Here is a 12,492-nt window from a genome sequence, read left to right as displayed (position 1 = left end):
TTCTCACCCACCACCTTACTTAACCCCCAGAAACTTACTCGAAGGGAAACCCTAACCTACCTAGTTCAAATTCTTTCAGAACATGGGGTCGGGAAGGAAGGTTGGCCATTAGTTACTAGAATTGCTTTCAAAAACACACAACTTTGATCTACACATTCAGTTTGGTTGGTTTCACTGGTTGATAGAGGCAAAGTATGAGATTATTAAATGGATCTACTTAATTCTTATGGCGCTAGGCAGGTACTGTAATTATATCCATTTACGAGGAGAAAAACACACAGGTTAAAGAATTTGCTCCAAATTACGCAGTAGGTGGGTGAGTCAAACTTTTACCTGGCTCCAAGACTCAACCCCTCGCCCAACTTTTTCATGTGGTTTTAGCCAAACTGAAAAGCATCCTTAGAAAATCGAATCCCCTTGTTCTGTTTCCCATTCTTTTCCCCCAGGATCCTTAGGGCATCGTGTAACTTTTTTTTTTTGCATAAATTTGAGGCGGTAACTCGAAACCTTGACCTCGTCCAGCAGTCGATGCTTTGTTTGGCGGATTCGCAGTGGATAGAACTCGCTGCGGCTCGGAGGGCTGGCGAAGCGGCAGCTGAGGCGGGGCCGGGGTCCTCCAAGACCCACGCCCGCCCAGCGCGCTTCCTAGGCCCCTCCTCCGCGCCCAGGATGCACCTGGTTGAAAACAAAATCCCACGTGACCGGCCCTGCGCTCAGTCCATCATGGCGTCTCCCAGTGGGAAGGGAGCCCGGGCGCCCGAGACTCCTGGCTGCGGGCCCCAGACGCTGGTCCGGGACCTGGTGGACTCCGTGGATGACGCTGAGGGGCTGTACGTGGCGGTCGAGCGGTGTCCGCTCTGCAACACCACCCGCCGGCGGCTGACCTGCGCCAAGTGTGTCCAGAGCGGCGATTTCGTCTACTTCGATGGCCGGGACCGGGAGAGGTACGGCGGCCCCCACGGCCCTATTGTTTTTCTCTCTCTCTCTTGCCCGGCGATTAAACTCTGGAGATTAGGGCCCGGGGCCCCTAGTATTGGTCCGGATGCCAGGCATCCGGGGAGGGGTAGTGGCTGTACGCCGGCGCTTGCTTGCCAATGAACGGGGTCGGGGTCGGGGGTGTCAGGTGAGAGAAGGTCGCTTTTTCTCCATCACCCACCTGAGAGGAGTTTGACCCCACTGTGCTACTGGTTACTAGGGAAAGAGGAATAGATGGTGGTTCTCGGGAGAAGTCCTCCCCTGTTGCTGCCATAGAGTGGGACTCCTATTTCTTCGCTATAGTCCCATTCATAAAGCTTGATTTAACCTTTTTCTGTCTTCGGAAGCACAGTCATTATCATTTGTCTCAAGAGGAGAGATGAAGAGAGAATCAAATAATTGAGAGACACTTGGGCCCTGTTAGTCCGAGTCACAGATAAGTCTTTTTATCAAATGATCTTACTCCGGTGTGTGAACTAGGACTAGCTGGTTGCTCCCTTTCCCCCCTCCCTATCTCTGAAGATTATTTTGCCTAGGGTTTGAGAGTCGTGTTTTGGCTTTGTTTTAAAATTCACATCCGGAGCTGCAGGCCTTTAGTTAAGAAAATTGCATTTAGCAATGTATTATGGCTTCAATTTGGAATCTAAATAGAGCCACAAGCCCTGCTAAAGGCCTTGAAAAAGCATGATTAGCAGTAGGGTCTTCCATTCCCATACTTTGTTTCACTAGTTTAGTTCCAATGATGGTAAGATATCTGAACTTTCATGTTCAAAGAGTTAGCGGTGTATTCTTTTACAATAACCCAGTAAGTTATCCCCAATTTATTACTGAGAAAACCAAGGCACAGTAAGTGCCTTGCCCTACCTCATACTGATAATAACGGTAAGGATCAGAATTAAAACCCAGACAATGTGAATGCGTATACCCATGCATGTAATTACTGGACTCTACAACCTCTAGATTTGGGAATTGTTCACGTTCCTAGTATCCTTGTGATCATAGATGGGAGTTCTTTTCTGTTTTAAGGAAATATATACATTTTTTTTAAAAAAATTTGGCACCTGCCACATTGAAGTATTAGATGACTTTACCAACCACCCACATCATAAGTGATAGTGTTAAAAACTAAAAACAGTTTTATTATAAGAATACTGGTGTGAGATGGAAATGTCTAATTGATTTAGTTTATCAAGGGTTTAGTTCTGGGTCTTCTCTCCATCTATACTGTTTCTTAGAAATATTCTCATGAGGGCTGGGGATGTGGCTCAAGTGGTAGCGCGCTCGCCTGGCATGCGTGCGGCCCGGGTTCGATCCTCAGCACCACATACAAAGATGTTGTGTCCGCCGAAAACTAAAAAATAAATAAATAAATATTTAAAAAAAAAAAAGAAATATTCTCATGATTTATGCCCTCTAGATGCTGAAGTTTATCAGTCATATATCTTCAACTTGGACCTCTCTGAAATCCAGAAAACAGCTGCTTATTCAACATCTGTGTTTAAGAACCACAAGCCTTAAACTTAAGTATCCCATCTTAATATGGCAAACTGAACTCTTGATTTTAAATTTATAAATCTATTCCTCATACCTCATACCAACTCAGTAAATGGCAATGTCATTTTTCCTTTATGTAGGCCAAAAAAGAAAAATCTTCCAGTCCTCTTTGACTCCATTGTTAAGCAGCTATATTTAATTTCATCAACAAATCCTATCTACAAAACCTGTACTGAATCTTATCCTCTCACCATCACCTGGTATGATCCACTAGAGGATTACTGCCTCTTGTGTCTCTGCTTCCACCCTTGCCTGCCCTGTTATTGCAATTTCCTTCTTGTAGTCAGAGTAATGCTACTCCTTCATTCTTTTGTTCAAATTGTCAGCATTTTTCCATTTTGCCCCAAGTAAAAGCCAAATCCTCAACCAAAGTTCTGTATCATCTGTTCCTCCTCTGATCTAATCTCATTATCTTCTTTACCTACTTTCTTTTACCACCTTGGCTTCTTTGTCAGTCCAAGAACACTCTTAGGGCCTTCGTAGTCACATTCAGATTTCCAAGATCTTTTCTCCCAAAATATTCAGGACGGTTTGTTTTGTTTAAACCCTGCTTATACATTAGAAAGACTCTTTAGGATCCTTTAATTAAAATAGTAACCTCTTTACTACTTAACCTGCTTTATTCCGTATCACTTATCATCATCGGATGGTTCAGGGTTAATTTGTCTAATTGTGCCCCCCACTCCAGTGATGTAAAACTATATGCAGGCAAGACTTTATGTACACTGTTCTATCTTCACATAGCTCAATAAAGGCTTATGAAATGACTGAATGAATCTACCCCTCCTTTGCAAGTAATCTATTCCTGGACTATTTCAGTATCTTCATCCTGATCCAAAGCTAGAAGCCCGGGAGTTAGGTTAGCCTTCTTTCTTGTATTCCCTACATTTAAGTCTTTGGCCTAATGCAGTCTGACACTAGAATTCATCTTGAATGTATCCACTTCTAATCCAGGCCACTGTTTTTTCCATTGTTACTACTTAATGATCTTTTACTCAAGACTCCCCCTCCCACTTCTCTCCTCACAGCAGCTTCAGTAGAAATGTAAAGCAGATAATGCCACTGTTGCTTAAATCTTTCAATGGCATTCCACTTCATTTAAAATAAAATCCAATCTCCTTGCAAAGGCATATGAAGCCCCATGTGATTTGGCAGCTGCTTGCTTCTCTAACTTTGGCTATAAGGTTGAGTTAAAAATGTGAGCTTTGCATTCATGTTACATCTAATTAAATCCAAATCCCACAACTTACTATGTGATTTGGACCAAGTTTCTTAACCTCTTATGCCTTTTTCATTTTGAAAAAGATTGGGTGTCAAGTGTCTAGTAATGATTTTATAAAAGCATGCATATAAAGGGCCTAGCAGGATGTCTAGCAAATATTAGGCACTTAAAAAAAAATGCGTGCCATGCTCCCCCCCTTATTCACTGCTCCATAGTCATGACCTTCTCTAAAATCCGTAAGCACATGCTGTCCCTTCTGCTTACATCACTTTTCTTTTTGTCTGTTATCTTTAATCTCCAAACTTAAATGTCACTTCCTCAGTGAGGGCTTCCCTGACCTTCCTCAATGAGGTAGATTTCCACCTCCATCTCTCACCATTATTTGTCATAATAACATTCAGTTTATTTCTTGTTTGGTGGTAGGCATGATGTGTAATGCTATTTGAGAAAAATATCTGCATCCAGAATGTAGTTCCATGAAAGCATGACTTAGCAGCAGGAGATGGCACATAGACCATTATCAAAGAAAGGGAAAAGGCAAAACTACTTTTAAAACTTTAGGCGGGTGTGGGGGGGTGGACCTCAGTGGTAGATTGTGCTTCCCTAGCATGTGTGAGACCCTGGTTTAATCCCCAGCATTGAAAAAACAAACAAACAAAAAAACCCCTTACATATAGATTCTTTGCCAAATTTTAGCATTACAGTGAATATTCAGAAAAATAATTTATTATATTGGATTTCTTTTCCTGACCCAACAGAAAAAATGGAGAGCAAATTCCCTAACGATTCATAATTTGGAGCTACAAAAGAGAGTTTGGGGTTCAGGGGTAACAGGACTGCCACAGAGGTCTGTTCAACCAGCTTCCCTTCTTTCTCCCATCTCTGAACTCCATGTGCCTTTAAAAGAGGGTTTTGTTTTTCTTTGTTTCTGCATGTTGCTCAGTGTCTAGTAGGGTGAAAGAATCTTTTGAGATCCAGGACCACTGTCCTAATAGCCAACTAATTTTTAATGGTTTCTCATTGGGTAACATTATATGCATAAAACATTCTGGCAAGTTACAGAGAAAGATGGGTCTCTGCTCTCATGGATTTACACTGACTGATAGTTTTAATGGCTTAGTGGTTCAAGGGAAATTAGGTATTGAATAAATCTAACTCACAATAGTTCCTTTAGCTCCCAAGAAGGGAGTCTATGTCATATACTTCGGTGAACCGTATGGAATGTGGCATGTAGATTTGTTGGAAAAATATCCAAACTTAATCTTTCTTTATTTTGTGGGATAACCTCATAACTTTTGTATCCTCACACATATGATCCTTCCTTATCGTCTTCCTTGCCCCCAGTCTTAAAACAACATGTTCTTTTCTGCCTTTTTGTCCACATTTTAACTTAGGTTCCCTTAGGAGAGGAATGACAACAAGCAGTATAATCTTTGGGTGTAGTAACTTCTGAACAGTTTAAAATTACAGGCCTTTTAACAGGAGTGTAATTTTCTGGATTTTACATTTATCTGACTCAAAAGAGCATTCTAAGCATAGATATTATCAATATAGATACCTGGTAGGTTGAGTAATCTTTCCACCCCAAATCAAGAAATTGGTTATCAATTCATGATAGGTGGAGGAATGGGGCCAGGAATGAGATCTGAGAAATCTGTCAGCAGGTGTGTTGTTGTTGTTGTTACCAGGGATTGAACCTAAGTGTGCTTGACCACTGAGCCATACCTTTTGTTTTTTATTTTGAGATAGGTACTAACTGGGTTGCCTAGATCCTTGGTAGATTGCTGAGGCTGGCTTCAAACCTGAGATTCTTCTGCCTTGGCTACTGAGCCACTGGGATTACAGGCATATGCTACCAAGCTCGGCCTGTCTGCTGGTTTAGAAACCAGCAATTTTTCAAGTATAGATTAAAAAGACACATTTTAGAACTATGTGGGTATTATGATTATACTTTTTCCAGGAAACAGAAATGTAGGCACTAAGCAAACTGATAGATAGGATAAAAGATGAGAAGAAATTTGGATGTTACTGTAAATTTCTGTGCTGATGCTGATGTTTCTGTAGGAGAAGTCTCAGCCAATATACAGAAAGTATCCTTTAGATATTGCCGTTCCCTTTCCTGTATCTTTTTGGTTGTCACTCACGGTGACCTATAAAATTCTATTGTCTTAAGAATTCAGTTCTGTGTGCTGCTTCAGCAGAAAAACCCTACAAGGTGGCTAGGCTCCTCATCTTTAGAAAGAGGTTATTAACTCACTGTTGTCTGACTATGTATTTTAGGAAAGTTGTCATCACATCCCATGCAGCATATCACTAGTGTCCCCCCCCCCCCAAAATGTGGATTTACTAAGAAAATAACAGGGTCCTTTTTTTTTTTTTTTTTTAGGAGGGATGTCATTTTTTCTTTTGGTACTAGGGATTAAACCCAGGGATGCTTAACCACTGAGCCACATCTCCAGCCCTTTTTTATGTTTTATTTAGAAAAGGGGTCTCATTGAATTGCTTAGGGCCTTGTTAAATTGCTGAGCCTGGCTTTGAACTCATGATCCTCCTGCCTCAGCCTCCCAAGCTGCTGGGATTACAGGAAAAATACAGTTTTTGTTTTTAATCAGTATCACTGGATATCTTTTAGAATTTATAAAAGATTTCACATTTACTAGCTCATTTGTGCCTTACTACACCCTCAAGAGTTATGAACCCATTTTAAAGATAAAAATCCAAGGCTCAGCATTTTGGGGGCTGATTTACTCATAGTCTGTGCTAATTCTTAAATTCTAAATCTGAACTGTATTTTAAAATTGAGTTTAACAATTTCATGTTGTTACACAGATTGAGCTATATCTCAGAGGGTTACATAAGCTCAAGTAAGCCAAGGCTTGGGGCTGAATCCAGAAAGCCAGTGCCCTGAGCCTGTGCACCCTACCAAGGTGGGAAGATTCCTCACCTCCAGGTAGCTCCATCTGTTATTTTGCCAGGTTCTAATTATCCCCAGACCCAACGTTCAGAAGATTCTCTCCAGTGCTCATCGTATCTACACTGTTTTCAAAACCTATCATAACCAAAAAGAGTTTTCATAATCTCAAGTCTTCTTCAAACACCAGAGCCATATAGCACTTAATGGAAAATAAAACATAAAGTATGATTTTAAAAATAATCCTGGGATTTGCAATTTGCTGTTGGTAGGGAAAGTACTGAATTGATGTGTTGATGAAATCGACACTTGCTTCAAGCCTAGTGCTTACCCGAGTGTGGCAGAGCAGCCAGTGACATATCTCAGAGGTCTGGGTTTTCTTTTAAAAATTGCCAAAAAAGGAGCAAGGTGCTTTAGAGATTTGGATTGTAGGAACGGTATTAATGTGAGATTTTATTGAGTGTTTCTAAATTTAGCTCTTGAAAATATGTTTCAGATAAATTTGATTTTCCTGAATTCTTCCAGAGTTGATCTTCCTCAAATAAACATTGTAACCCTGAATCTCAGAAGGCCACTTTGGTGGGTTCTCCACTTGGGAAACAGTAACTTTGTGACAACTTGCTTCCCTTTAAAATTTTAGAAACTTTTATTGGGGGGGGTGTCTATTTTTCTTCAAAATATGGTTGAATTTGATTAGTTTGAATTTTTACATTGATAAAACATGTAAAATGCACGTGTTTTAGAAAACACAATTTTATAAATATGACTTTTTAAAATGTCCAAACATCTTAGATAGAAAGTCTCTCAATACTACCATGTAGCAGTACCTCTATTTTAGATGAGGAAAAGTCTCAATATTTTCTTGCATATCTATGCTGAAATGAGATATATAGATACATACTATTTTGCAAGGGTAGTTTTTATTTTGCATCTATTATACATAAACATCTTTTACATCTGTCTTTTCTCATCTATTTTACTCTTTTACAAGTGTAAAATTCCTCTTTTAAAAATCTAGAGTTAAAATCATTCAGCCAATCCATGAAAAATAAGTTATACAAAATGTTCCCTTTTATTTTTCTGTTTACTATTTTGTAAACAAAAATGAATTTTTCTATTTTCATTTCTAAAGGATGCTTTAGAGTAAGATGAATAGTGACATTTAAAGCACATTCTTTCTACATATGCAGACACAGCAGGTATTAGGACCCTCTTATCCCTAGTTTCACAATTCTTTAGTCTCTTCACATGGTCTTATTCTGTAGTTCAGTTTAATACATAGTAAGACGTAAAATCACTCATTGCAGTGAACAAATGGGAGACTAGCATATGTTATGTACCAAGTGTCTGAACCTGATACTTTCACATTTCTTTTATTTAATCCCTATAGCCAAGTAAAACACAAGCGTAATTCCCATCTTACAAGTGAGGAAACTGGAAAATGGTTTATTTCTATTTTATTAACCTCTTTTCCTACCACTGGAGTATGTTTTTCATATTTTGAATGCCTTACGAATTTAAAGATGAAGGAATTTGGGTGTAGCTCAGTGGCAGGTTTTGTGCTTAACATTTGAGAGTCCCCAGCACCAAAAATAAATGAAAATTTGATGACAAGTAGTTCTTACCATGTAAGTATTCCATTTCAATAAATATTTAATTCTTCAGCCATCTTTATTTAAACTTATTTATTTATTTATTCGGTAGCTTTGGTACATAACATGGTAGAAACGGCTCTGCTAACTAATTTTTTCCTTTTGTTGGGAGGAGGGACATTCCACCACTGAGCTACATCCCCAGTTGTTGGTTTTTGTTTTGTTTTGTTTTGTTTTTAAAGAGATAGGGTCTCTTACTAGTTGCTGAGGCTGGCCTCAAACTTGTGATTTTCTTGCCTCTGCTGCCAAAGTTGCTGGGATTATAGGTGTGCACCACTGCACCCAGCTCTTACTGTCTGATTTTTATTCTTTTTCAACCTGTGTATTTTTATGCTTAGTCTTGAGCAAGAATGGTCAGTCAGAAATATGATTTAAGACAAAAGAGTATGATCTAGTGGAAATAAACTGGGGGGGCGGAGGGCTAGGACTATAGCTCAGTGGCAAAGCGCTTGCCTAGCATATGTGAGGCGCTGGGTTCGATCCTCAGCACTGCATAACAATTAACAAATAAAATAAAGGCATTCTGTCCATCTACAACTACAAAAAAATTTTAAAAAAGAAAAACTGGGGGAAATTGCAAGACCTGTTGTTCAGATTCTTCTCTGTGTCTTTATGTCTTCAGAGATAAGGTTGTTCCTTTCCTCCTGGTGTGGGGAGAGCATCTTTTAAATGAATCTTAATACCTTGATTTCAGAAGTTCATCTATAGTTGGTCAACTCTGTACTTCTGGGCTGGAGGTGAGACATAACATCATGACAGAAGGAAGTGGCAGAGGAAAACTGCTCAGGCGGTCACATCCAAGAAGCAGAGAAAGTGTCATTTAACACTCTACAGCAACCTGTGCCAAAATCAGGGACTGGGAAATTCTCTCCCACTGAGCTGAAAGTTAATTCTCATCACTTGCCCCCCTCCACCTCCATATTTAAGAAACCAGAAAGGGTATGATCTGTCTCAAGAACTTTAGATGCAGTGGGGGAATTATATATTATAGTGGGGTTGATCCTCAGAAGGAGAGCATGAGTACTTTTTAATTGATTGGTGACTTTTTCTTTTTTTTAAACCTTTTTATAAAGATATATATGATTAATATAAAAAACTTGTACAGAAGCACATACAGAAAGAAATAGATATTACTCAGATTTTCACAGCTGTTAATATTTTTTATACTTCCTTTCAGTATTGTGGGTATTCATATATATTTAGAATCATATCACATGTATATAGTTCTGCTTCTTGAAACAAAGCATGTCATAAAAACATACATCTTTTCCCATAAAATATGTTAGTCTCCTTCATAGCCATCATAATTGTCATAGTGAACATTAAAATTGTTTCCAGTATTTTGCTATTATGACTGACTGACACCTTCAAACAAATCTCTTTTTATCTCTGATCTGTTTCCTTGATTCCTTCAAATGCATTATAGTTCCAAAGATTTTGTATATTTTTTTCAGGCCTTCATTTGCCATTCCCCCACCCCCCCCACCCCACCACCATCACCACCATCATCACCATCATCACCATCATCACCGATACTGCAGATTGAACCCAGAGGCACTGTGCTACTGAGTTGCATCCTAGACCTTTTTATTTTTATCTTGAGACAAAGTCTAATTTAGTTACCTAGGCTGACCTTAAACTTGGGATCCTGCCTCAGCCTCCTGAGTCCCTGGATTATAGTCATGCACCTCCAGGCCTACCTCAGAGGAATTTCTTTTAATGCATTTTTGTCCATTTGACATATAATTGTACATATTTATGGAATGTGACATTTCAGTACATGTATATAATGTGCCTTTTATGTCTTTCTTAAAATACATTAGTAGTATCTCTCAGACTGAAGTTTTGCCATAACTTTAGGCATAGGGTACACATGTGGCTCTAAGATGAGTGAAAGGACTGAGCAGGCAGGTAGAGGGATTATAACTATCTTATGAAAGGTGTTTTGCTTGGCATGTAACATAGTAGGTGCTCAATAAGTTGCAAGTGTTATGGTGCTAATTATCCCTAGTACAGAATTAATAATATGGAATGCTAATAGAGTGCATGCCTAGTGCTGTTGTTTTGGTAGTATAGAATAGATTGATGTGAGTTGTCTGAACTGTGGATAGATCCACTCAGCCCCCTTGATTATAGCTAGGGAGCAGAGTGTAATCAGGGTCTCATCATTGCCTCATTAGCAGCATATTGTATTCCTGTTACCTGCTTGGTGTATTGAAATATTTTGGTATTCAAGACAGTAATTTTTTGCAAATTGACCTATTCCCTCTGCCTGTAATGCCTTCCTTCCCTTAACAGGGCCAACCATAACTCATCCTCACAGTTCAGCTTGGAAAGGTAGCACTCCCAGAAAGCTCCCTCTTGAGACCTGAGCTGGGTTGTGTGACCACTGGGCTCTGTGACCAAACCCTCTCCTAATTTTCATCAGTCCCTACTGCAGGGGTGCCAGTGTCTTTGCTGGGCACAGAATCACGAGCCACTCACACCTTGTAGATTCAAACAGCAATTCTTTATTCCCGAACTCACACCGGCCTCTACACACGTTCTGGGGAAAACAAAGTTCTGCCCGCACAACTCACGTCCCAAATACTTTCTGAATTCCATGAGAACTCAACTGGAACTCAGGCAGCAGGAATGCCCTATTCCCAGCAGGAATAACCTTCAACCTGGAACTTCCCTAAACCCAGATTGTCTTAAACCGGGAACACCTTAAACCCAAATTATCCTAAACCAGGATAGTTCCTAAAACCTGCAGGATACACCCTAAACCTGGATCCACCCTTGTCCTTGAGCAGGGTCACCTTTCTCAAACACCCATGCAATGTCACAGCAAATTTCTAAGGCAAGTCCATTTAACATGGGGTACGCTGGCAAGGAAATTTCGATGCATCATTCCTACTTGGCAATGGCCCAAACCTACTGAAAGTCAATTTTCAGTAGGTTTTGCATGGGTGGTGCTGAGATCAATCTTAGGGCCTTGTACTTGGTAAGCAAGTGCTCTATCTTTGAGCTACACCCCAGCCTAAGGGAGTAATTTTTTTTTTTTTTAATGAGGAAAAAATAAATCCTGAAAATATGGGAGAATTTAGGAAACAACAAAGTCAATTTAGGAAGTAATTTTTTAGGGAGCAAAAACCTTAAATCTTACAAGTATGGAGGAATTTAGTACATGATATGGGAGGGGTTTTTTTTTTTTGTTGTTGTTACTGGGGACTGAACTCGGGTACTTTACCACTGAACTACATCTCCAGACCTTTTTTTTTTAAATTTTTAGTTGTAGTTGGACATAGTAACTTTATTTTATTTTATGTGGTGCTAAGGATCGAACCCAGGGCCTCGCACATACTAGGTGAACACTCTACCTCTGAGCCACGCCCCCAGCCCCCAGACCTTTTAATTGTTTATTTTGAGACAGGATATTGCTAAGTTGCTGAGGCTGGCCTCAAACTTGCACAATTCCTGCCTTAGCCTCCCATTTGCTGGGATTGCAAGTGTGCACCACCACACCAATCGGGAAGGTATTTTTTAATTGGAAGAGAAACTACAGGAAATAATGTTGTAAATGCCTTATATGGAACAGGTTCACTGGCAGATTTCTTTCAAAAGATATCACAAAAACTAGAATCATTAAACAAAAGGGTAATGGTTTATGTAACTTTAATGATACCTATTCAATGAAAACAAACCCAACTTGCAAAACAGTATGTAAAACATAAATCCACTTCTCTCTACCCACCTTTTAAGATAAAATGTTTGAATGTAGTGACTGTCTTCTTAGTTCTTTCTTGTAAACCATATTGAAAACACACAGGATGGTGGGATGAGTCCATTTCCATGAGTGGTGGGTTGGAGAATGCGAAGAATGGATGAGTGTAACAAGTGAGCAATTGACATGTCATGTGGACCCAGCTATGTTCATGATAGCATCTGCTGGCTAGCTTTGTTAGTGCCACCTCTTTTTAAGGGTTAACATGACTCACAAAGTATTTGATCCAGTAGAAATCATTATCTGTTGTTATTCCTACTGCTATCAGTATGTTTGTTTTTAAAGGGGGTGTGGGCTTGTTTACATATTGTTTTCTGAGTGACCTAATACTGTTTCATGCAGCTGCCACTTTATGGACTTTGCAGTGCTATCTAGTAGAACTTTATGTGGTAAGGGAACTGTTCTGTGTCTA

General features: G+C 39.6%; 1 protein-coding gene across 2 annotated transcripts in view; it reads left to right on the top strand.

Annotated features, from left to right (window-relative positions):
- Window positions 1-580: 580 nt before the first annotated feature.
- Atg14 (autophagy related 14) overlaps window positions 581-12,492 on the top strand; it is an 80,408-nt gene continuing 68,496 nt past the window's right edge. Inside the window, exon 1 of one of the 2 annotated variants that reach the window (XM_078049938.1) lies at window positions 581-944. In XM_078049938.1, coding sequence (XP_077906064.1) covers window positions 670-944 — 275 coding nt within the window. In that variant the 5' untranslated portion in view covers window positions 581-669. The remainder of the gene's footprint in view (window positions 945-12,492) is intronic. The other variant, XM_005322731.5, reaches the window with a different exon arrangement.

Source organism: Ictidomys tridecemlineatus, chromosome 5, assembly GCF_052094955.1.
Source record: "Ictidomys tridecemlineatus isolate mIctTri1 chromosome 5, mIctTri1.hap1, whole genome shotgun sequence".
Lineage (NCBI taxonomy): Eukaryota > Metazoa > Chordata > Mammalia > Rodentia > Sciuridae > Ictidomys > Ictidomys tridecemlineatus.
Note: the sequence above shows the minus strand (reverse complement) of the source record. Positions and strands in the feature narration are given on the sequence as shown.